The following is a 26,455-nucleotide window of genomic DNA, read 5'->3' as shown; positions in this document are numbered from 1 at the left end:
GCGTATCATCTCTTGCTCTGTGTGTGTGTTTGTGCACGCACACGCTCAGGTGTGTCTGACTCTTTGCGACCCCATGGTCTGTATCCCCCAGGCTCCTCTGTCCATGGGATTCTCCAGGCAAGAACACTGGAGTGGGTTGCTATTCCCTTCTCCAAGGAAACTTCCCGACCCGGGGAACGAACCTGCATCTCCTGCCTTGCAGGCAGGTTCTTTACCGGCCTGCGCCACCAGGGAAGCCCATTATCTTGTGCACGGGCGTTTATGTACGCGAGTGGGTGTCCAGAGGATTAGGGAATGAGGAGCCTTGCCTGCAACCGCACTGGCAAAGGAAAACGCCCACTTTGGAAGCCATAATCTCTATTTCTGAGTTGAATTGGGTGTGTGAAGGGCAGAGGACTGATTTTACCAAGCCACCCACTGATACCATTGATGGCCTGACACAGCCAAGGGACAGACACATATCTGAGGAACAGACACATTTCCCTTTTCTTCTTTCTCACCTAGGAAGGTTCTGTTCTTCCGGATGCGTCTGCCTGGAGAAGGGAAACCGAGAGTCTCCAAGGCTCAGAAGGGCTGCCGGGAGGCGGGCCTACGCAGAGCTTGGAGGCACCAAGGACCCACTGGGATGCTCCGTGTCTCCAACCTCACCCCAGGCTGTGAGCGTGACCCAGAAACGGAGCCTTCCCCTCGGGGTCAGGGAGACCCAGGCTGCTAGAACCAGGCCCAGTGGACATGGTCCTGGTTCAGAGCAGAGTCTGCTGCATAAAGCAGCATCGCAGCGTGGGGGAGAGAGAAGGGACCCCAAGCTCGGCTAAACCACGGGGCACTTCCTTTCAGAGAGCGGACTTAATCAGGTTTAAGAACAGGGTTGTAGGGGTTGGGGAGGGGAGGGAGACGGTTACGGTCATCACTGTCTTTCCCACAGAAGGGGTGGCCTTCCTGTGTCAGCTGCTCCGGGGTCCCTGGCCGAGCCGGCCCCAGCTCCCCGCTTCCCTGGGCATCCCCCTGCAGGCCATCTGGAGACGCTGCTAGACAAGCCACAGTGCCCATGATGGGGTCTCAGCAAGCTCAGCCTTTCCTTGTCTCTTCTAAGGGCTTTCTTTTTTATTTATTTATTTATGTTTTTTTTTAAGGGCTTTCATTTTCGGGTTGACTTAACTCTTTTTCCAGGTTTTATGTGATGGTTATTTTTACCTTTCTAAAAAGTTTTATTGAAATCTATTTACAATGTTGTGTTAACCTCTTCTGTACAGCAAAGTGATTCAGTCGTGTCTGTATGTTTCTTTTTTCTTTTTTCGGCTGCGCTGGGTCTTCCTTGCTGCGAGCGGCCCTTCTCGAGTTGCAGCGACTGGGGGCTACTCTCCAGGTTCCGTGCGAGGGCTTCTCACTGCAGTGGTTCCTCTCTTTGTGGCTCACCGGCTCCAGGGTGCGCGGGCTCAGGGCTTGTGATGCATGGGCTTAGTTTGCCCTGCGGCACGTGGGATCTTCCCGGACCAGGGATCGAGCTGGTGCCCCTTGCTTTGCCCAGCAGATTCTTAACCACTGGACCACCAGGGTTACACATTCTCTTCCAGGTTCTTTTCCACTTTGGTTTATCATAGGATGTCGAACGCGGTTCCCTGTGATATACAGCAGAGACGTTGTTTATCCATCGAGTATGCCCAAGTTTGCATCTATTATCCCAAACTCCCGCCCCACCCCTCCCCCCGCTCCCTTTGCAACAACGTGGGGGGACCTAGACTTTATCATACCAAGTGAAGTACGTCAGAAAGTGAGGACAGATAGCACACAGTGTCACTCACATGTGGAACCTAACAGAGACACGGCGCCGGTGTCTGCCCCGCGGGCTGCAGACAGAGCCCCGAGGGCCACGGCCAGAACAGGAGGCACTTCTTGGAAGGGGCGTCTCCTTGCCCGGAGTCTTGGTGGGTCAGCAGGAGGAGCAGGGGGGGAACAGAAGGCTCAGAGCATTCCTGCTCCAAGTGTATCTGAATGACAGGTACAGATGGGCACTCCCCAGGGTCTGCCAGAGCTCTGCACCCAAGCCCACCTTGACTGGGATGCAGGGGAGATGGAGAGAGAGGAAGGGGGGAGAGAGAAGGCAGTGAGGCTGAGCCCGTGGAAAGGGCTTACTTCCAATTCTACCGTCTGCATTGACCCTTGCTGGCAAGACCCTCCCTTCTGAAGCCCAAGGTGGCTGAACTGCAAGCAAGAAGTCTGGCTGGGAGGGGAAGTTGGAGGCGCTTCCCCAGGGGATTAATAAAAACCTCCAGAAGAAAACGTCTCAAAGCTCAAACACTTGCTGATCACCCAGATGGGACTTTTGTATCCACACCGATGCCAGAGGCAAATGCAGACCATTCCTAATCATCTGAAAACAGTTCTTCCTGGAACCACTCCAAAATGCAGTCCCTTTTTTTTAGTTTTTGGGGGTTGGGGGTGAGAGTCCTCAGAGGAGAGGGCGGAGGGGGAGGGCGGTGCTGAAAGCAAGAAGAAATCAGCTTTTTTGAGATTCCTTTTTCAAAGGGCACCCACTGTAATTAAAATTGCAAGGTGAACTCACTTAGATGTACAAGCGCTTTCATTCTTCAAGGGTGAGACTGTAATCTTTCCTCTTTCCCTGTTCTCTCACTATATATAAATATACATTTATACACACGAACAAAAATTCTTCTGTATATAAATGTATATAAATATATACACATTTTTCCTCCCCATTTCTGGACCATTTGAGAGGAGATGGCAGATAGCATACTTCTTTACCCTTTTTAGGGTGCATTTCCCAAAAGCAAGGACATTGTCTTACGTAACTACAGTAAATTACCAAATTTAGGAAATTTCCATTCAAACCAGGCTTTTATCTAATCTGCATTCCATGGCTCGTATTCTGATTTCATCAATCATCCCAATAATGTCCTTTCTTGTAAAGTAATTATCCTCCAATTAAAAATAAAATAAAATAGTAACATCCTCTCTAGCAATGTTTAACTCCCTGTTCATGGGAACAGTCTCAGTCATGTCGACTCTTTGCGACCTGCTGAACTGTAGCCCGCCAGGCTCCTCTGTTCATGGAATTTACCAGGCAAGAATCCTGGGGTGGGTTGCCATTTCCTCCTCCAGGAGATCTTCCCAACCCAGGGATCGAACCCGAGTTCTTGCGTCTCCTGCATGGGCAGACAAATCCTTTACCGTCTGAGACACCTGGGAAGCCCCAGATCCATCCAGAATCACAGGAAGCAAGAATGATTTTTCTGTCTTGAACCCCATCAACATCCATTCTCTTTTGTTTACATTTTCTCCGGTGCATTTCACAAAGCCTTCCAAACAGCATACCAAAAAAGGGGGCACACATACAAAGTAAGAGAAAATGCAAATTTAAAATATGCCATGAAGGAAATCAAACAGAAGGGAAGGAAAACTAGAACCAGGAGCTAGATTACTTCAGAAAGAGACATCACGTGAAACCCTTCATGGTTTTTGCCAGAGACAAAGCATGCTTCCATCTTGAGCTTCCCAGTGGCCAAAGCAAAGAAAGAAACAAGATCAGCTGCAAAGGCAGCAGAATGGTCCCAGCTGGGGGTTTCTGGCTCCTACAGCAGATGTTTGTGTTCAGTGTCCACGTCCACGGTACCTCCTCTCTTCTAGCCTCCCCTCCAAGCCCATAACTCCCTGAGCTCCAGGACCGCAGTAAATCAGCGCGAAGCAGACTCACGGGGTAGCTCTCCGGGCATTCTTTTTCTTTCATTCAGGCACTGTCCTCGTTCGTCACTTCCTGTAAATTAGCTGAACGTGACAGTCATCGGCACACACCGAGTGTGCCCGGGAGGATGACTTCTCTCCGACTCTGAGCAGAAGCTGCTGCAGGGCAGGGCTCGCATCCGCTCTGCTCCCTGGAACCACCGACAGCGCCTGACCTGCTCCAGAGCTCTGGGGGATAAACGAGGGTCCCCAGGACTCGCCCTTCCGCCTCGGCACCCAGGACCCGCTGCCTGTCGGTCTTTCCACCCCCATGAAACCCATAAATCCTGAAGAAGCCGGATCAGTGTCTCTGCTTGAACGTGGAATCCAGGCTCTCAGAGGACAGCTGGGCGGCCCGCGGACATCCGATAGGACTTGCTGACAGATGGACGCTGGGCCTGGCTGAGCAGGGCCGCGTGGGCCGGTGAGGACGCTGCCCGCCCCTATGTGCGCGCAGAGGAGAGCCGTCCCCGCCCGGGGGTGGGAGGCCCGGCGCCAGCCTTCCCCGGGAGCTGGGCGTGCCTCCCTGCGGAGCTCGGGCCCTTGGCAGGCGCTGCGTGGCTGGACCCCTCCAGAGGTCGGGCTCCCGCGGGTGCCCCGTCACCCACACTGGCCCCGGGAACCCCCGGGGCGCCCTGCGCTGGGCCCTCTGCGTCCCCCGCCGCGCATGGGCGGCCCTGGCTCCCCAGGACTCAGCCAAAGCCACCCGCACACATCTTTTATTAATATTAGCGCTCAAAAAGTTTTTTTTCAGTGCTATTTACCATCTGCTTTTTCCCTTGGCTGAAAATAATTGGAGATGAAACGCCCACCGCTCGGTCCCCCGCGTGGTCTCGGAAGGAACGCGGGGAAGAGAGGAGACCCGGTTTTCTCCTCCAGCGAGATGAGCCGGCTCGCCTCTCTGCCGCCGGGGTCCATCGAGGGTCCAGCAGCCCGCCTTTCTCCTGGTCTCCTGGTCAGGGTCCTGGGCGGCTCGTCGGGGCGTGGGGGAGGCGGGTGCGGCTCTTGGATTTCTATCAGCCAAGTTCCCCCATGTTCCTGTTCTGGCAACATCTGGCACATTTGATGTCCCACTGAAGTCTGCACCATCTGTAAATATAAATAGCCTGGTCTTGATTCCATTAGAGGCTCATGAATGGAACAAACATATTTTGAACTGGCTCTGCCATGAGGCTGTGAGCTGCCAGGATTGGGCTCCTGCTTTGGGGAGCAGAAGGGGAGACTGGGGGAGGGGGTCCCTGCTTCCCACAGGGCCAGACCTTTGGGCTGGTGGGCTCCAAGCCCCACAGAGCCGTCCTCAGTGGTGGAACCAAGAGTCACTGTTGAAGGGAACTTACAGGCGAGCTCAGTCGGTTGAGAACAGCAGGCCGGGACGCGTCGAGTTCATGGAGCAGGGTGAGAAGCCAGCCCCTCTCGCCCCAGCGCTGCTCCTCAGGGCAGGTGTCCCAGGCTGCCCCCACCCCCAGGAAGCCCCCAGAGACGGGAAGCCCCCGGGGATCCTGCACCCTGGTCACCCAGGGCCCCGTGGGCACCTCGGTGATGTGAGCTCTGGCCTTGCCAGCCTCATCCAGCTCCTCTGCCCTTGTCCCACCTGTAGGCACAAGTGGTGCTGAGTTTGCAGCAAGGGTCTCCCATCCCTCCAGGCGCCGGGCACACCGCACCCCATAGACAGGATGGATGAACACCAAGGTCCCGCTCTACAGCGCAGAGAACAGTGTTCAGTATCTTGTGACAAACCGTAACAGGAAAGAATGTAGAAGACAATGTGTGTGTGTGTGTGTGGGTGTGTGTGTGTGAACTGAAGCATTTTTCTTTGTCTGTTGTAAATCAGGGCTTCTCTGGTGGCTAAGAATCAGCCTGCCAATGCAGGAGACACAAGAGACTTGGGTTTGATCCTTGGGTCAGAAAGATCCCCTGAAGAAGGAAACGACAGCCCTGCTCCAGTATTCTTGCTAGGAAATCCCCTGGACAGAGGAGCCTGGTGGGCTACAGTCCATGGGGTTGCAAAGAGTCAGACAGGACTGAGTCACAAAACCACCACCACATTGTAAATCAACTATACTTCAATAAAAAATATATTCATTAAAAAAAAAACCCTGCAAATCCACACTAGAGTCAGAAAGGACTGAAATGTGTGCTAAGTAACATCTGTGTGTGTTCTGTCTCCGCCCGGTGGTCCTCGGGTCACAGACAGGCGTGAATCTCTTTCTGTCTGTCACAGTGGACGAATTACTGGCTCCTCCAAGACACGGTTCCTCTTCTGGAAAGGGGGTTAGTGGAGAGTTTCTCAGCATGATAGTTTGCTCATGCTGCTGTCACGGGGCACCGCAGGCCCTAGGGGCCGTGGCGGGGGCAGGGTGGGGCGTTAAACAGCAGAAAGGTATTTGCTCACAGTTCTGGAGGCCGGAAGTCCAAGATCAGGTGTTGCCAGGCTTCTCCGAGGCCTGCGGATGGCCACCTCGCCGTGTCCTCCAGTGGTCATCCTGCCGTGTGTCCTCATCTCCTCTCCCCAGAAGGACACCGGCCGTGTTGGATGAGGACCCACCTCATGACCCCCTCTGCCTTAGCGACCTTTTCAAAGGCCCAGTCTCGGGACTTCCCCGGTGGTCCAGTGGCTAGGAATCCGACTGCCAGGGCAGGAATAGAAGCCCAGACATAGAGAACAGACTTACAGACCCAGCAGGAGCAAGAGCGGATGGGACGGATGGAGAGAGAGTATTGAAACACGTACACTAGTGCGTGTAACATCGGTAGCTGGTGGGAAGTTGCTGTGAAACGCAGGAAGCTGGTGCTCTGTGACCACACGCTGGGTGGAAAGGCTCCCCTGGTGGCCCAGACGGTAAAGAATCCGCCTGCAACGCGCGGGACCTGGGTTCGATCCCTGGGTGGGGAAGATCCCCTGGAGGAGGGCCTGGCAACCCACTCCAGTATTCTGGCCTGGAGAATCCCCGTGGACAGAGGAGCCTGGCGGGCTGCAGTCCACGGGATCGTAAAGAGCTGGACACGACTGAGCGACTAAGCGCACAGCACACGTGGGGTGGAAAGGAGATTCAAGGAGAAGACATCCATATGCCCACGGGTGATTCGTGTTGATGAGCGGGAGAATCCAACACAAGACTGTAAAGCAATCATTCTCCCATTAAATATAAATAAGCTAAGAAAAGGAAGAATCAGCCCGCCAATGCGGGGGACACGGGTTCGGTCCCTGGTCCAGGAAGATCCCACAAGCTGTGGAGCAACTAAGCCCGTGTACGCCACAGCTACTGCCTGTGGGCTCAAGAGCCCAGGAGCTGTGACTACTGAGCCCTCAGCAACCAAGACCCAGCACGGCCAAAAACAAACAAATAAATGAAGATTTTTAAAATAAAGGCCCTGTCTCTTAAACACGGTCACAATCTGAGGGCCTGGGGGCTAGGACTTCAACATGCGAATGGAAGGGGGTGCACAGGTTCACCTGGAAGCCCAGGCGTTACCCTGGGGGAGGAGGTCGTGCCACGCTGCGGAAGATGCATTGTCCAAGACGATCTGGTGACAGCTCAGTATCACCTGTCACTTAACCAGCTTTCCTCACTAGCTGTCATCCACAAGCTTCACGCCATACAGTGCAAGATGAGAGCACTCTTGTAAAGGCACCAGAAAGGACACTTGCGGTTGGAAAACGGTCTGCAAGGTCATGAGACTGACTGAGCTCGGTTCCCAGCCAGAGCTCAAGCAAGTTGTGTAACTCCCGTGCCGGGCCTCGTCTGGGGCAGGGCCGACGGAGGACGGCAGTCCTAATGACGTGAGGTCATGATTATGCGAAGCTCTGAGCAGGAAGCTTGGAGCGCTGTGTGAGCGTGACCACCCAGGGCTCTTGGGATGACTTCCGGTTGGCCCCTTGGGTGGAAGCCATGGATGGAAGACTGTGAAGCTAAGGTGGGTTTTGTGCGTTGGGTAATTCAGACTCTCCCCGGCTTTGTCCAGGAGAAATGGTTCCAGCTCCTTTAACCTTGCTTCACTGGCCCTTGCTTCCACTGCTCTGATCATTTCTGTGGCTCCTGCCTGCACAGCCTCCAGCCTCTCTGGATGCTTCCAGAAGGGTGACACAGACTCAACTCGGAGGCCTAATGAGGGGCTGACTCACGTGGATCCAAGAAGGGGGACGACTCGGGGGCCTGGGCACATCACGGGCCTTCCCCGCCTGTGGGATCCAGGCAGCCTTGAAGAAGGCAAGACACCCTGTTGACGATGACCAGATGCCCTGGAGTTTCCAGGATGGGCTTTCTGGAAATGCGTCAGATTTCAAAGATTCTATTTGATGGTCCCCATAAACTTGTAACGTGTCCCAGAAGTTCTGACTTCTCTGCTTCCGCACTGCAGACCCCAGAGGGCCTCTGACTCAAGGACACGACACTGAAGTGTCCCCCCAGCCCGGCGGGGGACAGAGGACTTCCTGCTGCAGCAAGGTCACGCGTCAGCAACCCGAGGTTTCAAAGGCCTGTCTGTGTTGCAGACCCAGAGCCATTCCTCCTGCCGGACAGCTCCGTTAGGCGTTTGCATTCAGAAAGTGCGGTCACGTGAACCGCAACTGCCTCCAGGACATTTCTCCTAACCCCGGGTCTGGCCCCAGTCCTGAGTCCAGGATCAAGCGCGTCGTAGGTGCCCACCTGGCAGTCGGTGACCCACTGGGAGCCAGTCCTGCCTTCATCCTCAACGTATGGTGGCTGATTTTAGCCCTGAGTATTTCACCTTCTAATTGTACTATTGAATTTCCTCCGGTTTTTGTAGGGTCGTGTTTTCAATTTGTCATGGTTGTTTTGAATTTTATTCTTGGCTTTGTGAGTGGGAGCCACCCCACCAAATTTAGCATCATGTGAGGCTCTGATGAGCACAAGTTCCATCCTTTTGTTTAAGTCATTAGTAAAGATAGGCCCGGCACTTAATCCCCAGAGGAGCCGCGTCCTTTCAAGTCGATGCCACAGAGCTGATTACGCAATAAAGGGCGGCTTTTCTTTCTGGCCACAGAACACGCGTTCGTTGTAGAACATTTACAAAGTGCAGATAAGCATAAGAAGGAAGTGAAAATAACTAGTAATCCCACCGAGCAGGCATGAGTGCGGTCTTCTGCTGTGGGCCCTTCTTGTTAAATACATATATACATACATTCATCAACATGGATTAAAGGATATACATTGAGCTTGTTTGTGAACTTGATCGCATAGCATGATCAGAGAGCTAGCGACTATCCATACTCAACTGCTACACAGACGTCTCCAAATCAAGAGCATTTATACATAACGTACACACCCACACACACACAGGCAACCCAACTACAGTTGACCCTTGAACAACATGGGTTTGAACTGCATGGATCCACTTCTACAAGGATTTTGTTTTCAGTAGTAGACATTATAGTACTACATGATCCATGGTTGGTTGAATCTGAGGATAGGAGGACTCTGCGGTGTGGAGGAGCCATAGACACAGATAAGGAAGCGGGATTATAAAGACTCAGATTTTCAACTGCGTGGTGGGTCAGCACCCCCTCAAACCTGCCTTGTTCAAGAGTCAACTGTGTACTCCATGAATAACCTCCATGAGATGGTCCAAGAAAACAAGGGTAGCTTTGTTCATTCCTTTGAGAAATGCTTTTCACTATACTGGCCTCTGGGAGATTCCCAAAGTGTGTAGACATAGTAAAGGCTCTGAGAAGTCCCGTGGTTAAAAAAAAAAATCCTATGTAATTTTTACAAACTCAGAATTTCCAAAATTTAATTAGCTAGAAACCCTGTTTCTAGATGTACCTATTACTATTCCTTCAAAAACCATTAGTAGAAATGCTGTTATTGATTAACTCTTGACATTAGGATGAAGAAGAATAACAATTTTTAAAAGTTCTTGACTTCAAGTCAGGAGACCAGACCCCAGCTTTGCCTTTCATGAGCTTATGACCTTGGACAGGTTACTTTTGTCTGAGCCTCAGTTTAGCAAAGTGATTGGATTCCTCTGGTATGCCCAACCTGCCATGTCTTTCCCTGAAAGTGAAGATGGGTGAAATTAAATCTGTTTGGGATAATGTGTTCTTTATGGCATCATCTGGCTTTTCCCTCCTCTCACTGAAACACGCATCCTCACATTGGTGACCTCATTGGGTCCTTAGACCCTCCCGTGGCACGCAGTAAGAACTGAAGGGGTTAATGTGCTTGCCTGTGAGCACTGACCAGCTCGGGAATTAGGGTCTGACCTAGGGCTCCTGCTCCTCACTAAGCCACCCCCTTGGGCCCCGACCCCAGACAGTTCTAGCATCTTCCCAGAAAAGGCCCAGCCTGCTGCTCCCTGGGTACAGGCTTATCTGCTCCTTTCCTTCTTTAGGGGTGAGCAGTCACCTGCTACGTCCCACCCCTGGGGACCCTGGTCCTCTGTGACGCCGTGGGGTAGCAGTCCCACCATGGCGCCCGCCAGCCCCTAGTAGACCCCTCGGGGCCTCCCCACAGGCCCTGCTGGTTTAGGTAACCCTGGCCCCAAGCTCCCAAGTGCTCTTTCCCGTCTCCAAGCGAGGCTTCCTTTACCGTGGAGACTACATCTAATCCCTGGTTGTGTCAGTTTCTGCTCAACCGAAGGAAAAGCGTCCTTCCTGCTCACTGCCCTATTTTCCTGGCTTCCTCTTCTTGTCGTTAATGGGAATGGGGGTAGGGGCAGTGGAGAAGTTCGCGCCAGCCTCTGCAGCCTGCCTATTCCATTTAATAAGAAAGAGCTGAGATTCACTGAGTGCACTGTTCATGTGGGCTCTTATCTCAAGGACGCTGTGAGGGATCACGTCTTCAGTTTACAGACAAATCCATGGAAACAGAGAGGTTGAGTCATTTGCCTAAAGCCGCACAGCTTGTAGGAGTTCGAGCTAGGCTGCAAACCCGGACCACCCCTTCCTCCAAGGGTTGTGCGATTAATCCCTGTTACAGAGCCTCCCCCCACTTCCTTCCCCAGTGGCTCAACTGGTAAAGAGATACAGGTTCAATCCCTGGATCAGGAGGATCCCCTGGAGGAGAAAATGGCAACCCACTCCAGTATTCTTTCCTGGAGAATGCCATGGACAGAGGAGCCCAGGGGGTTGCAAACAGTCAGACACGAGTGAGCATGCAGGGACCACCGCCCACCTGCCCACCGGCACAGAGGGTGTCCCGCTCTGCACAAACCTGCCCTCTCCCGGGGCCCTCCAACACATCACACGTGGTCTGGTCCTCCCAGGCTGTTCCCAGCCCCAAAATGCCCGCTGCCGCCTCCAGCCAGGAAGACTCGATCTGAGGAGCTGCCAGAGCATCCCGGGGCCAGGTGGGCGAGGCTGAGAGGGCGGAGGCCCAGCCCGAGGTCCCTGCAGAGTGAGCAGCGCTCACAGAGCCACCTACCGGCCGCTCGAGCACAGGCGCGGGCTGAGAGGGCGGGTGGGCACGGCCGCTGGGCCGACTCTGCGTCTGCTCCTCTGCCCCTTCTCAGGCCAGCTAGAGAGGGCCCGGGAGGACCCAGCTCTCTCCCTCTCATCCTGCTCTGAGAACGAAGCCAAGGGAAAGGGGTGACTTTACAGCAAAGAGTCAGTGCCCGCCGGCGGGCGCCGGCTCGCTGCTCAGGCTGGAGGAAGAGGGCAGAGCCATTCGAGCCAAATCAGCCCACAAACGGAGGGACAGCGACCCCTCACAGGCGGGCCAGCTGGGCATGCGGACTGTCCTGCCCGGCAGCCCGTCTCCCCAAGTCAAGTTTACAGCCCCGTCTGCAAGGCCCGCACCGCGAGAGGTGCAGAGATGAGCCCCGCCGCCCCGCGTAATTGCCGTAATCCACCCGCGCAAATATTGATCTATGAGGCGGCGGAGGAGGGATTCGCCACTTCCTAGGAAGCCACTAACCTAGGAGACAGCTGGGGAGACGGCGCCTCAGATGTTCTGCCAGAGAATGGGGGACTCCCCGCTGGCAGTGCCCCTGACCTTTCCCCTCTCAGGGGAGAGCTCCAGGGCTGGGCAAGTACCCACGGGTACATAGCACAGTATCCACGGGCACATAGCACAGTACCCACGGGTACATAGCACAGTACCCACGGGTACATAACACAGTACCCATGGGAGCCTGAGTCGTAGCACACAGGTGGCAATGCATGCACCCAAAATACCTCCCGGGTTCTCTCCTGCCTGACCCCCACCTCCCATTTGACTTGTTCTTATTTTTAAATTGTTTATTTAGTTTTGACGGTGCTGGGTCTTTGTGGCTCTGCACGGACTTTCTCTAGTTGCAGCACGCATGTGGGGACCTTTCTGGACCAGGGATCAAACCCGTGTCCCGTGCACTGGCAGGCGGATTCTTAACCACTGTACCCCCAGGAAAGTCCTGACTTGTCCTTCTGAATGGGGGCCTTACTCGCCAACCAGCGTGTGTGAATCCTCGGATGCATCTTGCACAGGGTTGGGGTTTTAGGAAATAGCGAGAGGCTTAGACATGATCCCCAGCATCTCCGATGGGAGAGAGAGAACTCTCATTTTAAGATACTGGGACTAGTTATTCTCCTGAAGGCTTGTCCACAAAATTTACAAACTGTGTGCTTAAAGAGGGACTTCCCAGGTGGTGCTGCTGGTAATGAACCCACCTGCCAATGCAGGAGACGCAACAGATGCTGGTTCAATCCTGGGTCGGGAAGATCCCCTGGAGAAGGAAATGGCAACCCACTTTAGTATCCTTGCTGGAGAACCCCACAGACAGAGGAGCCTGGCGGGCTACAATCCATAGGGTCACAAAGAGGTGGACAGGACCGAAGCGATCTAAACTCAGGAAAATCCAAGGAGTGATACAGTCACTAAAGAATACCAGATGCCAGAGCATCCTCAGGATAGTCAGATGACTGTTCCCAAGTGCTCAGTGCAGACGAGGTCTGATGATAAGAAAGATGACCATGGACGGTGTAAACATGGAAAGCTTCTCAGAGGAGGAGGGATTGGAAAGGGTCTTAAAGGTGAATAGGCTTTGACAGAGGGGATGATGCCAAGGGCAGGGGACCTGAGAGGAAATAGACGCATTTGTTTAGAACCGGAAGGAAAGCCTGTGACAGTGAGTCCCAGCCCCCGAGGTGGGTTGCGGCCAGCTTGCTGTGAGCACCCCTTGCTGTGAGCTAAGGGGTCTGGGTGTCCCCGGGACGGTGAGGCAGCCACAGAAGGTTCTTAAATGGGGGAATAATAGCATCAGAGCAATGTACCTAGAAGTCGGCAGAAGGAAAAGGGCTACGGAATCGGTGGAATAGGTCCAGAATGGCAGCCCGGTAGAACCCACGACTGGGGACGCGAGAATGCAGATGCTGGTGGGGGCGGGCGTCCCTGCCTGCCCAGCAGGTGTGGAGGAGCAGGCCTGCTGGGCCCTTCTTCCTGGAGCTGGTGACAGCGTGAGGTCTCCAGCACAGGGTGTTTGTAAGTGGGGTGGGCCTGAGCACGGACGTGTCCGGATGGGAATGAGGGGCGGCGGGCAGGACAGAGGCAGGCCCGGCGCGGTCACTGCTGGTGGCCCTGGAGTCCCGGCAACAGAGATGGTGGAGCTCAATCGCTCAGTCGTGTCTTCATGACTCGTCAGTCCACTCTTCAAGGCCCTTTGGACTGTAGCCCATTGGGTTCCTCTGTCGTGGGATTCTCCCAGGCAAGAATACTGGATCAGGTTACCAGTTCCTCCTCCAGGCGATCTTCCTGACCCGGGGAGTGAACCCCAGTCTCCTGCACTGGCAGGCGGCTTCGCTACCGCTGAGCCATAGGGAAAGACCCTGGAAAACAGGAGGGACAGCTAACCTCGCGCAGTCCAGCAGAAGCAGCATTCGAGACTCTTTGGTCCCAGAGGGATGGGATGGGTAGGTGGGATAGAGGCTCAAGGGCGAGGGGACACATGTATCCTTACAGCTGATTCGCGTTGTTGTATGGCAGAAATTAACACAACGTCGTAAAGCAATTACCTTCAGATTAAAAGTTTAAAAAAAGATTCATGGGTCATTTTACGTTTTCTAGGGGGTCATATTTTTAAAAAAAGAAATAGAGGAAATGGATGTTATATTTTAATTAGCCCCATAGATCCACAAGATTATCATGTTCATGTGTAACCAATGCTGTAAAATTGTTACTGAGAACTTTGGCACTCTTTTTGATTTTTTTTTTTTTTTTAAATTTTTGCTTTGTACTCTTTGAAATCGCTTGTGAATCAGGGCATCTCAGTTTGGACCGGTCCCATTCCAAGTGCTTGAGAGCCACGTGTACCAGTAGCTACCACCTTGACCACAGTGAGTTAACCTCGAAAGCACAGCTCTGCAAATCCCAGGCGATTTTGTTCCCCAAGAAACTCCTGGTAATGTCTGGGGGCAGTTTTGTTGTATCTGAGGGTAGAGACCAAAGACGTGCTAAACCTCCTTCAGGGCACCCGGCATCCTGGCCCCAGCGACAAAGAAAGATCCGGCCCAACCTGCTGCAGTGGCCGCAGGACCCTGGGAGCAAGCGGGCACTCTGGGCCGGGCTGTCAGGGCGATGCCGCTGCAGACACTCCCGCTGGAGCTCGGGCCCCGCCTCAGGCCGGCAGGCTTCCAGGCGCCAGTGTCAGACCTTCCTGGTGCTTTGTGATATGGCACGGACTACGCCCTGAGCACTCAGATAAGCCAGATTGTATTTAGAATGATTATAGCCCTGCAATTACCCTCACCCCACCCCACCCAAACCTCAGCATTGTGCCTGCTGGATTGCGTGGTTCCTGCTCAGGGCAAACTTGCAGCGGACAACCGTGGGAATGACCGCCCCAAGAGTTGTGCAGTGCACAACCTGTGCGACTGTATGAGGCAGTTCCACTCCCAGAAGCTGAGGAACCACGTCTCATGGCAGCAGCCACCTCTTCCTGTTTTCTTCTCGGCCATCGCCCTGTTTAGAAGCCACAGAGTGCAGAGCAACTGATGATGATGACGTAGTAGAAGACTCTGTCTTCTAATGTGGGAGCCACAACTAAGAATTGAAAATACCACTGAATTTAGGGTTCCTGCTCTTGCAACAAGGATGCTGATTTTTTTTAAGTAAGGACAACTTTCCCCCCTTTTCTCCTTCTCTCCTTTGCTGCAAATATTTATTACAGGGCGAAGCTGTGAGCTCGTAGAGAGTTGGGGTGGGTCTCCTAGCAGATTGAGGCAGAAGGCTCCCCGCTGGTTCCAGCAGCATCTCTGCAGGAAATCAGGGTAAACTCGAAGCAAACTGTTCTCGGCAGAACCAGCTCAGTCGATGTTCATAGGTGGTATGATTTTTTTCTTTTTTTAAATCCATCATCCCAAAACAAAGGCAGTTCTGAGTGAAGGCGGGAGCCTGTGCCGCATTCCAACCGTCACCACGCTCGGGCCAGGCTTCCTGGATCCGAACGCAGGCTTCTCGGCTGACCCGCTCTGCTGCCTTAGACGGGTTACCCAGACACTCCATGCCTCGTCCCTGAGTGTAAGGTGGAATGATCCTAAGACCCGCCTCAGAGGGTGGCTGTGGGAATTTCAGCATGTGACATTTAGAATCATGTTTACAACAGAGGAAGTTTTCAATAAATGTTAGCCTGCTAGGTAGGCAGATTTGTTTAAACTTTTTATTTTGTGTTGGGGTATACCCAATTAACAGTGTTGTGATAGCTTCAGGTGGACAATGAAGGGACTCAGCCATACGCACACAGGTGTCCATGCTTACCAAACTCCCCTACCGCCCAGGCTGCCAGGAAACGCTGACCAGAGTCCCCTGTGCTGGACAGGAGGACCTTGTTGGTTCTCCATCTTAAATAGAGCCGTGTGTCCACGTCCATCCCAAACCTCCTAACCACCCCTTCCCCTCATGCTTTCCTGACCCACCACCCATAAGTTCCTCCTCTAAGGCTGTAAGTGTGCTTCTGTTTTGTCAACAAGCTCATTTTTATCATTTCTTTTTACATTCCGCATGTAAGGGATGTCATACGATATGTCCTTCTCAAGACAGATTTCTTCTGACTCCAGAATTGCTCAGTCTTTGATATGCTTATGCGGCCTGTGACTCTGGAAGCAGGGAGCCAGGTAAAAAGTAGGTTTTGCTGTTGTTGTTTCGTCACTAAGTCGGTGTCTGACTTTTTCTCGATCTCAAGGACTGTAGTCCGCCAAGCTCCTCTGTCCATGGGGTTTCCCGGGCAAGAATCCTTTCTGACCCCTGTTTAGACTGCACCCTCTAGAAAACTGCACGAAGCCAAAGGAGCAGTGCTGACGCTGTAGTGGCAGGTTCCAGCCCAGGGCAGTGAGGATGGGGGCGGGGGGGAGACGTAAGGCACGGCCGCAGAATGCAGCCCCCTGGGAGCCACGTGACCACAAAGCTGCTGGGCAGGTGTGCTCACCTGGTGTGAGGAGGTTGGAAGGTGAGGTCTGAGGTGGAAGGGGAGACGTCGTGCCCACCACGGGAAGGACTAGCTCCCTAGGGCCCGTGTCACAAAGCACCACGAACGGATGGCGGAAAACCCCAAAAGTGTATTCTATCACTGTGCTGGAGGCCTGAAGTTCACTCTGAGGTGTCGGCAGGGCCAGGCTGGAGGGGAGGAGACGCCCTTGCCCATATCCTAACTTCTTGGGGTGGCAGGAAGCCGGGAAGGCCCCTGGCCCGTATCGCATCACCCCATCTCTGCCTCCGCCTTCCTAGACTTCTTCTCTGTGTGTTTCTGGGTCTCGTCTCGTAAGGACAGAGCTACACGGGACCCAGGGCCCTCCCGACACAGCATGGCTGTGCCTTAACAAATGACCTCATCAGCATCCCTGTTTCCAGCTAGGCTCCATTCCGTGCTTCTGAAAAGGACTCAAGCGTTGAGGGAGCCCTGTTCCCCAGCCCAGAGAGGGGCAGCAGGAAGAAGACAGAGAAAGCCAGACCACAGAGAATGGCCGGAGTGGCCGGGAAGCTCAGCGATCCAGAAGAGTGGAGACAGGCTGAAGAGATGAGGCTGGGGATCCAGGAGTCTGCAGAGCCCGGGCTTATCCTGAGCCAGGAGCAAGCCCTCCCTGCGGGTCTTTGCTCCACAGAGACACTGGGCCCCCAGGGGGCGGGCAGCGTGAAGGGATCTGATTTAGCCGAGCGATACTGTGATTTATAATAAGAAACGGACTTTGTCCTGTGCCCGGCACAGAGCTCCTAAAACTCTCTCAATTTCCTAATGGTGAGCGCAACCAAGGTGTCTTTCATTGTGTTAATGGAATGACTTTGGACTTGCACCCGAAGCATGGGGGCTGGTTGCCTGGAGAACCAAAAGAGTACGTCCCATACTCCCACCCCCTACCCCAGGAGGAGAGGGGCTGGAGGGTTGATGAATGATTCAGTCAATCCTGCCTAGGTATTCCTGCCTGGGAAATCCCATGGGCAGAGGAGACTGGCAAGCTGCAGACCGTGGGGTCTCAAAGACTCGGACATGACTTACTGACTGAGCCCTCAAGCATGCCTAGGTAATGCAACCTCCATCAAAACCCCAAAGGGACGGGTTTGGGGAGCTGGTTGGTGAACAGGTGGAGATGTGGGTAGGCTGTCTCGCTGGAGAGGGAACGAAAGCTTTCTCCATTACCCTGCACCCTGCATCTCTTTCACTGGTCTGTTCCTATGTCATATCCTTCTACAATAAACCGGTGGTCTACTAAGTACATTGTCTCTCTAAGTACTATGAGTCTCTCTAGCAAATTAATTGAACCCAAGGGAGGGGTTGTTGGACCCTCAAAATACAGCAAATCGGTCAGACTCACCAGTGACAATTTGGACTTTCAACTGGTGTCCGCAGGGCAGAGGTCTTCTTATAGGACTGAGCCCTTCACTTACGGGAAATGATGCTGTCTCCAGCTAGACAGTGTCAGGACTGAGCTGGACGGTAGGACTCCCAGCTGGTGTTGAGGGTCGCATGGTGGTGAAGGTGGTGGGAAATGCCTGTATATTTTAATCGGTGTCAAAGTCTGGAGTAGGTTAAGCTGGGAAGACCTCTGGTTGGTTCTGACCTCTGAGCTAGATCTTGACCACCCCACGGAAGGGCAGGGAAGGGGGGAGGGACACCCCAGATGGGCCCAGAGCCCCAAACAGGCTGTGCGTTGGCTCCACACACATTGTGGATTCAGTTTTGACGGAGGTGCTGTGGCAGATAGGGAGCCGTGCAGGGTGGACTCGGAGGCCCAGGCCGCAGGGCCCCAAGGCCTGAAGAGGCCTCTGCTGGCCCGGGCAGTGAGCCATCTAGAAGGTACTCGGCCCCAAGCAGGGGCCTCTGACCCCGGACGGCCCCTGGATACCCCCGGCTCTTCACGGCAGTTTCTGCAGCGCTTCCTAGAGATGGACTTTCTGAGATGAAGCGGCAGAGGGCAGCGGCCCCTCGGTCCCTGGGGAGGTGGGGGCTGAAGCCTGGTCCCTGCCCTCCTCCGCCCCACCCTCCTCGACGCCCCCGTCACCACAGACGGGGGGAGCAGCAGAGAGCAGAGTTGGAGGGCAGGGTCAGGAACTCCGGGAAGAACGCCAGGCCTGGGCGGACTCTGCCGACACGATTCAAGATGTGGGTGGCTGGAAGCTGCGGGGGTTTTAGATTAAAAGAGTTTCTGAAGAAGCTTCTTCAAGGTCAGCGACAGGAGGGTCCAGGCACATCTTCTGCCTTTTGCCAAGAATTTCAGAGGCCAGGACCCTCTTCTGGGAGCCGAGGTTGCAGAGTTTCCCAGGGAGCCCCCTGATGGACGCAGATTCCATCTTTCCTCATATTCCGCCTCTAGAGTCAGAAGCTGAGGGAGACCCCAGCGTAGGAGGGGAGAAGAGGTGGACAGGGAAACAAATTCCACGTCTCTGCTGATGAGCTGTGTGATCTTAGGCCACTGACTTAACCTCTCTGAGCCTGCTTCTCCACCTCTAAAAGTAGATGTAAAGTGAATTGAGGCTCAGAGTACAGTGCCAGGTGTAGCTGGTAGACGTGCAATGTCATTTTCCTCTTCAAAAGACGCCTAATGGGGCAAGACTGTACACGTGACTCACTCTGCCAGCCAGGGCCCCCGGGCAGACTTCATGCATGAACATAACATACGTGCGGAGAGCTACTGCCTGCCTGTCAAGGACCCTAAGGATTTGCAGTGAACAAAACAAGGCCTTAAAAGCTTATACTCGGCTGGAAGAAGACAGAAACAAATAATCAGACCAATAAATATAGTCGACCCTCGAACAGCCCCGGTTTGAACTGTGTGATCCACGTGTAAGCAGGTGCTCTTTCGAGAGCGCTACAGCATGACACAACTGTGCTTGGCTGAAGCCTCTGATGCGGAGCCTGGTCACAGGGTGTGACGGTGAAGTTACACACAGCGGCACCCGCAGCCCGCACTGTGCAAGGGGCAAGCATGTTCGCCACATCGATGAATGATGAGCTGTCCAACGAGTGGGGGATGCCATCCAACCGTCTCACCCTCTGTCACCCCCTTCTCCTCTGCCCTTAATCTTTCCCAGCATCAGGGTTTTTTTCTAATGAGTCAGCTCTTCGCATCAGGTGGCCAGAGTAATGGAGTTTTAGCTTCAGCATCAGTCCTTGCAATGAACACCCAGGACTGATCTCCTTTAGGATGGACTGGTTTGATCTCCTTGCAGTCCAAGGGACTCTCAGGAGTCTTCTCCAGCACCACAGTTTGAAAGCATCAGCTCTTCAGTGCTCAGCCATCTTTATGATCCAGAGCTCACATTGGTACGTGACTACTGGAAAAACCATAGCTTTGACTATATGGATAGCATCACCAACTCAACGGAAGGACTGATGTTGAAGCTGAAACTCCAATACTCTGGCCACCTGATGCGAAGAGCTGACGCATTTGAAAAGACCCTGATGCTGGGAAAGATTGAAGGTGGGAGGAGAAGGGGACGACAAAGGATGAGATGGTTGGATGGCATCACCGACTCAATGGACATGAGTCTGAGTAAACTCCAGGAGTTGGTGATGGACAGGGAGGCCCGGGGTGCTGCAGTCCATGGGGTCGCAAATAGTCGGACACGACTGAGCGACTGAACTGAATTGAACTGAACCAACTCAATGGACATTAGTTTGAGAAAACTCCAGGAAACGGTGAAGGACAGGGAAGGACACGACTGAGCAGCTGAACAATGACAGCAAGAGTGATAAGCGCGGAGAAAAAGGACAGCAGTCCATGGGGGGCAGAAGGGCGGAAACTGGGACGCAGAGGAGGACCTGGGTGGAATTTGATTGATCGGGTAGCATTTTAAGTAGGACACCCGGGCCGGTCTCAGATCAGATGACCTTTAAAGAGAGACCAGAATCAAGCCAGGCAAAAGTAGCTACATCTGCAAAGGCCCTGAGCAGACGCAGGAATGGCCGCGAGGTCAGAGCAGCTGAAATGCCCAGAACAGAGCGGGGAGGGGGCAGACATGAGACCAGAAAGAACAAGACCCACATCAGGCAAGGTCTTGTCACAAAGACCCTGGGTTGTATCCACAGCAAGATGGGAGCCTCCTTATCAATCCTGTTTCTTCCATGTTCATCAGGCTCTTCCTTGGTGCCAGGCCTGGGGCCGAGCACTGTGCATACAACTGGTTCTTAGAGAAGCCCGTGGGGTGTGGTCACAAGCCCCAGGTTGTAAGCCACAAAGGAAGCTCAGACGTGGGAAGCCCAAGTCATTGCCCAGGACTCAGCCTAGAAGTCCCTGGCTCTACACCCTCCTTCCGTCTTGGATTATCTTTGCCATGGAGCCTCCAACTCTCCACCTCATTCCCTTTTTAGCCAGAGAAGAGGGTCATGCCAAGACCCGTGAGAAGACAAACACAGATGGAAGCGAGGCACCCACGGGCTCTCGAATGTCAGGCGCTTGGAGCAAGACAAGGAACAGAATCTCCTTCTGGAAGGAACCTACCCGCTGACACCTTGACTTTAGACTTCTGGCTTCCAAGACTGCAGAAAGAATAAATTCCTGTTGTTTCCAGCCACCAGGTTGGAGATCATTTATCATGGTAGCCGTAAGTAACAAACATGGGTGTGTGCAACGTGATGGAACAAACCCTGAATTGAGAGCCAGATGACCCCAGTTTGAGCTCTCGCTCAACACCTCCCAGCCAGTCTTCACTCAGCCCCTTCACTTCCACCCTGGCCTCAGTATTTTCCTCTGTAGAATGGGTACACTGACACAGGTTTCTAGAGTTGTAGTGGGAATGAAGTGAGAGCTACGACCAGTCAGGTTAGACCCAGCAGACTGGATGGAGCTCCTGAATCTGGCGGGGTTGGCTCAGTGGGGGAGGCAGTGAGCCGGACCCCCACGTACCTGGGCCGGGCCTGGAAGCGGCAGCTCCCAGGCGCTTGCTTCCAAGGGCTTCGGCAAGCTGTTGGCGACGTGGCTTCTCGCTGATGTCACCTCCTGCAGAGGGAGGGTCCAGGCAGAAGTAACCGTTTGCAGAATGAATCAGGGAGCTCTGGCACTTGGGTCTCTGGCCAGTCCTTCCTGCCAGGAGCCTGGGTGTGTGTGGGGAAGGGAGTCCTGTGCCAAGGGGAGTCTTAGGGCTTCAAAGCCAAAGAAAAGGCAATTAAGTTTATGGTGGAACTAGTCAGGAAACCGTAAACCTAGGACATTGCCCCTGTACAGAAGATCCTTTTAGCACCATCTCAGAACACACAGAACCGCCTGGGACCTGGTTCCAAGAAAATTGCCTCTTAAAAATAAGTTCAGAGTCTAGACAGGGTCACCACGACCTCCTCGCCACCCCTGGGTCTTCATCTGTCATCAGGTTGGGGGGTGTGCTCAGTGAGAAACCAAGAAACTCCAAGTCCTGGACCCCCAAGCCCAACCAAACCCCACCCTGGATCTGGCTTCCATTAAGCCCTCCCAGTGGAGAAGCATGGGAAGGAAGCCGGAGACGGCGCCAGGCACAGCCCATCGGGGCCGCCAAGCGTGAGAGCAACTCGTCCCCCGTTATGGGCTGGCTCCGTGGCAGCTGAGGTTGGTGAAGCCGAGTTCAAGCACCCACAACGGGCTTTACTGTGATCATGCTGCTATGTCACTCTGCTGGTGGTGGTGGTTTAGTCCGTGATTAGTGCCTGACTGTTTGCGACCCCATGGACTGTAGTCCACCAGGCTCCCCTGTCCACAGGATATCCCAAGCAAGAGCACTGGAGTGGGTTGCCAATTCCTTCTCCAGGGCATCTTCCCACCCAGGGATTGAACCTGGGTCTCCTGCACTGTAGCAGATTCTTTACCAGCTGAGCCACTAGGGCTCAATAGAGACCATAATCACTTGCAAAGCCTAAAATATTTACTATCTGGCCCATTAAGAAGTCTACAGACCCCTGGGCCTGTTTATCAGGGTTTATTGGGTATAGTCTGTTTAACCAGGAAGTAATTTTAAGACATCTTCTTTAAAAGAAACAGACACCAGATGAACATTTAAATTTTAGTGTGTACACACACACACACATACACACACACATGTACACACATACACACTTATACACACCCATACACACACCCATACACACACGTATACACACATACACACACTTATACACACGCACACACGTACACACATACACACACATACACATACACACACACATACACACACTTATACATGCACACACATGTACACACATACACACACTTATACACACATACACACGTACACACACAGACACACACACACACACGTTGGAATATTATTCAGCTTTTGAACAGAAAGAAATTCTGACACATGCTACAGCATGAACTTTGAGGACATTACACTAAATGAAAAAGTCAGTTACAAAAGGACATATTCTGGGGACTTCCCTGGTGGTCCAGTGGTCAAGACTCTGTGCCTCCAATGCAGGGGCACCTATTCCGCTCCGAGTCAGGGGCCTAAGACCCCACATGCTGCGAATCATGGCCAGAAAGTAGAAAGTAAATAAACAAACCAAAGGACACCAAAGGATTATTCCACTGAGGCGAGGTACGTAGTCCCGCTTGTGGGGACAGACGTAGCATAGCGACTGTCAGGACCTGTGGGGAGTTAGTGCTTCGTGGGGACAGAGTCTCAGTTTGGGAAGATGGGGAAGTTCTGGAGGTGGGGGATGGTCACGGTTGCCCGACAATGAGAACGCGTTTCACGACACTGAACTTAAAAACGGTTAAGACGGTCAATTTTATGTTATGCATATTTTACTACAATTGTTAAAAAAAAAAAAGAGAGAGAAACAGGTGATGAAGTAGAAGGTAATTTTCCAGGAAGCTTTTTCTTTGGATAAAATAAAGGTTCTGGGCTTCCTCCATCCCCTCGGGTTCAGGACAGGCAGGAGGGCGGGAGCTGTCCTGAGCTGCGTGTCCAGGCGATGTGCCCGCGCTCCAGGCCTCTGAGCTCCTTCTCTCTGATCGAGGCGGGTCCAGGCAGGTTCCCTCAGCTCACGGGCCGTGGAGGAGACTGAGCCCAGGCGGGCTTCTCAGGGGACGGCGGCGGGGCGGGGGCGGGGGGTCCCTTGGGGGCGAGGTCGGCGGGGAGGAGAGACCCAGGTCCCACGTCCACCCCAGCCACAGCCTCGGAGACCTCCCGGGGGCAGGAGAGGAGGTAACAGAGGTGGAAGTGGAAAGGTTTTCAGGGGTTGAAAGCACGTGATGATGGCTGGCTGTGTCCTCCGCCCCGAGGGGTTGCGTCTGTTTGGACAGGTGCTGCAGGGGACAGCCTGGAGCAGAGCTCGGAGGGCCTCCGATTGGCCTGCTCCGAGACCTCCGGTTTTGTGAGGCTGATGAAGCACTTGGTGGATCTGAGCCTGTTTTCTGGGAAAAGGGTCAGCTCTGGGGGCAGCCCTGATGAATCCAGGAAGGGTTGTGAAAATCCTCACATGCTCCTTGAAAATGGACCCGCAGTCACGGCCCCCAGCATCAGCCAAGTCCTCCCTGCCCAGCCAGCCCACGGCAGGGGTGATGCCCCCCAAGTCTGCTCCCAAGACAGCTTCTGCTCCGTCCAGCCCGAGGGGACTCCTCCCGGGACGCTGGTGAGTGAGGGCGTCAGACACCTGTTCGGGATGCCGGGGACACGCACATCTGAGCAAGCCTGCCCGTCCGGCGCCCCGGGCCTGGTGGGCTGTTGAAGAAGCTGCGGAATCCCGCTGTTGGCCGCCATCTAAGTCACCCGGAGCTGGGTGTGGAGGCCCGGGGCAGCGCTGACTGTTGTGACAGGGTGATGGATGGGCAGTCGTGGGGTTCCCGCCACTGCTTTGTCAAGACGGAGCCTTCTATGTGCAAAGGGGAAGAGGAACGGCAGAGCTCAGAACGTTGTCCCCGAAGCAGGACCTTCTGAAGCACAAGACACCTCCTCCTGGCCGCCCACAGGACTGCACCTGCCGCAGCCCCAGCGAGGCTCCCTGACGGGGGATGGCCAGGCCCTGCCACTCTGAGCCAGAATCCCACTGCTCCTCAGCCTTTGGGGGCAGCCCTAGAGAGAGCACCATCAGCTGGATTCTCACAGGACTCGTTGGACGATGTTGTTGCTGTTTAGTCACTAAGTTGCATCCAACTCTTTGCGACCCCATGGACTGCAGCACGCCAGGCTCCTCTGTCCTTCACTATCTCCCGGAGTTTGTTCAAACTGATGTCCAATGAGTCAGTGACGCCATCCAACCATCTCATCCTTTGTCACCCCCTCTCCTCCAGCCCTCAATCTTTCCCAGCATCAGGGTTTTTCCAGTAAGTCGGCAAAATCTGGACCTAGGGGTGTGGCTGTGATTAGCCTCGGGGGACAGGGTGCGTGGGGATGAGGGCTGGAGGCAAGGGATGGAGACAGCGGAAGGAGGCCCGCCGTGATGCTCCTCTGTAGGGTTGGCCGACACTTGTCTTCAGAAAACGCGTGTTGACCCTCAAGTAGTTAAAACCTAGAAATGAAAACTATAATGCTTCAGTGGAGGTTTTTAAAATTAAATAAAAGGCAAGAGCAAAAGGTAAAACCAAGTAGGTGGCTCTGGGCCAAATCTCAGCTGACTCTAGAGCCAGGCGGCACATCCGCGAAAGGACCTTCTCCCTCCCCCACTTTCTGCATGCGGTGACAACGTCCAATGACACTTTGTTGAAAATATTAAAACCTAGAGGTCACGCCAAGCCCAGCTTGAAAGCAGAAAGACATTCTTTAGTCCCAGCACAAGTGCATATTTGGAATTGTAAATGCAAATTCTTTGGAGACAGACGTGCCTTCCTGGCCGCGAGTACAGACAGAACATTTGAAAGCGGGTCTCACTTTAATTTTTGACAAGTGTTAGGAAGACATACCCCTCGCAGCTTGAGGGAGTCGGAGAATGAGAACCAGCCTGCGGGTCAGAGTGGGGAGGGCGGGGAGGGGAGGAGCGGGTTTCCGGAAGGGGCCGTGGGGCTCAGTGTCCACGTCGGCCGAGGGCTCGCTCGGGCGTTCAGGAGGAGGTGGCGGGCACGTCTCCAGGGGCAGTCCAGGGACATCAAGGCAGCCAGTGCAGCGGGGCAGGCAGCCAGCCATCCGGCAAGTAATCTGAATTTTTCCAAGAGAGGCAAGGAGGCAGGCAAAGTGTGGGTTCCTCTCTGCTCAACGCTCTCAACATGCTGGTGCTCCGTCCTGTCTGACTCTCTGCGACCCCAGGGACCGCAGCCCGCCAGGCGCCTCTGTCCCGGGGATTTCCCAGGCAAGAGTACTGGAGTGGGTTGCCATTTCCTCCTCCAGGGGATCTTCCCGACCCAGGGATCGAACCTGGGTCTCTGAGGGCTCCTGCACTGCGGGCGGGCTCTTTGCCGGCTGGGCCACCTGGACCTGTCGTGAGCCCATAAAACGTGGCCTGTTGGGTCTGGCTTTAGTACGTCCACAGTTCATCCATGTTGCTGCAGGTATCAGTATTTCATTCCTTTTCGTGGCTGAAAAATAGTCCCTGTAGGAACAACTTGTTGTCTTCAGTTGAGGGACACGTGGGTCCTTTCTGCCTCTCTGACCGTTCTGAGTAATCCTGTTCTGAGCGGTCATGGACAAGTTTTTGTGTAGACACTTGTTTTCAGTTCTCCTGGGATGGACCTCAATGTGGAGTTGCTGAGTCATAGGCTAACTCTAAATTTAACTTTTTGAGGAATTACCGAACTGTTTTCCGAAATGGCTACACGACTTCAGATTCCCCTCGGCCATGGAGGGGGTTTCCAATCTGTCCACATCTTTGCCAGCGTCTATTACTGTCTTCTTGATTACAGCCGTCCTTGTGGGTGTGAGGTGCTACCTCATTGTGGTTTTGACTTGCATTTCTCTAAAGGCTAATGATGTCCAGCTTATTTCATGCCTATTGCTTATTTGCACATCTTCTCTGGAGAAATGTCTACTCAAATCCTTGGTTCATGCTAAAATATTCATTTATTTTTGGCTGTGCTGGGTCTTCGCTGCTTCACGTGGGCTACTCTCTGGTTGCAGTCCACAAGCTCTGCCCTGCGGTGGCCTCTCTAGGGTGAACGAACTTAGCTGCTCCCTGGCAAGAGGAATCTTCCTGACCAGGGATGGAACCTGTGTCCCCTGAATTGACGGACAGATTCTTGGACCACCAGAGAAGTCCCTTTGTCCATTTTTAAAGTTAGGTTGGCTGTCTGTGAGCCCTTTATGAGACATAAGATTTGCAAATATTTTCCCCCATGCTGTGAGGTGTCCTTTCACTTTCTTGATCATGTCCTTTGCAGCACTTAATTTTGATGAAGTTCAACTTATCAGTTTTTAGGAGGTTGCTTTCCCTTTGGCGTTATATCTAAAAAGCCATTGCC

General features: G+C 53.7%; 1 protein-coding gene across 6 annotated transcripts; it reads right to left on the bottom strand.

The window, feature by feature from the left end:
• Positions 1–1,300: 1,300 nt before the first annotated feature.
• LOC122695621 lies at positions 1,301–11,020 on the bottom strand. Of its 6 annotated transcripts, none has more exons than XR_006341449.1 (4): positions 10,911–11,020; positions 3,080–4,827; positions 1,803–2,055; positions 1,301–1,619 (listed from the first exon to the last, which is right to left on the bottom strand). XR_006341449.1 is itself a non-coding variant. In XM_043905746.1 (4 exons), the coding sequence occupies exons 1-4, from the start codon at positions 6,236–6,238 to the stop codon at positions 1,385–1,387; spliced, it is 726 nt and encodes a 241-aa protein (XP_043761681.1). In that variant the 5' UTR covers positions 6,239–6,604; the 3' UTR covers positions 1,301–1,384. The 6 variants fall into 6 exon arrangements, 4 of the variants coding, with proteins under 4 accessions (XP_043761681.1, XP_043761683.1, XP_043761682.1 ...); XR_006341448.1 differs by lacking the exon at positions 10,911–11,020 and adding an exon at positions 5,076–5,321; XM_043905746.1 differs by lacking the exons at positions 1,803–2,055; positions 10,911–11,020 and adding exons at positions 5,330–5,435; positions 6,131–6,604 and having other exon boundaries at positions 4,551–4,827.
• Positions 11,021–26,455: the final 15,435 nt, after the last annotated feature.

The sequence above is a fragment of the Cervus elaphus genome, chromosome 5 (genome assembly GCF_910594005.1).
Source record: "Cervus elaphus chromosome 5, mCerEla1.1, whole genome shotgun sequence".
In the NCBI taxonomy this organism is placed as follows: Eukaryota; Metazoa; Chordata; class Mammalia; order Artiodactyla; family Cervidae; genus Cervus; species Cervus elaphus.
This window is presented reverse-complemented; position numbering and strand designations above follow the sequence as displayed.

Bases quoted from the DNA above. Each gene is read 5' to 3' on its own strand.
- LOC122695621 (XM_043905746.1), bottom strand. From the start codon at position 6,238: ATGAGGACACACGGCAGGATGACCACTGGAGGACACGGCGAGGTGGCC. The intron at 5,436-6,130 runs GTGAGCAAATAC...TCTGCGCTGTAG, and splicing joins GACTTCCGGCCTCCAGAACT to AGCGGGACCTTGGTGTTCAT. The intron at 4,828-5,329 runs GTGGGACAAGGG...TTATATTTACAG, and splicing joins AGCACCACTTGTGCCTACAG to ATGGTGCAGACTTCAGTGGG.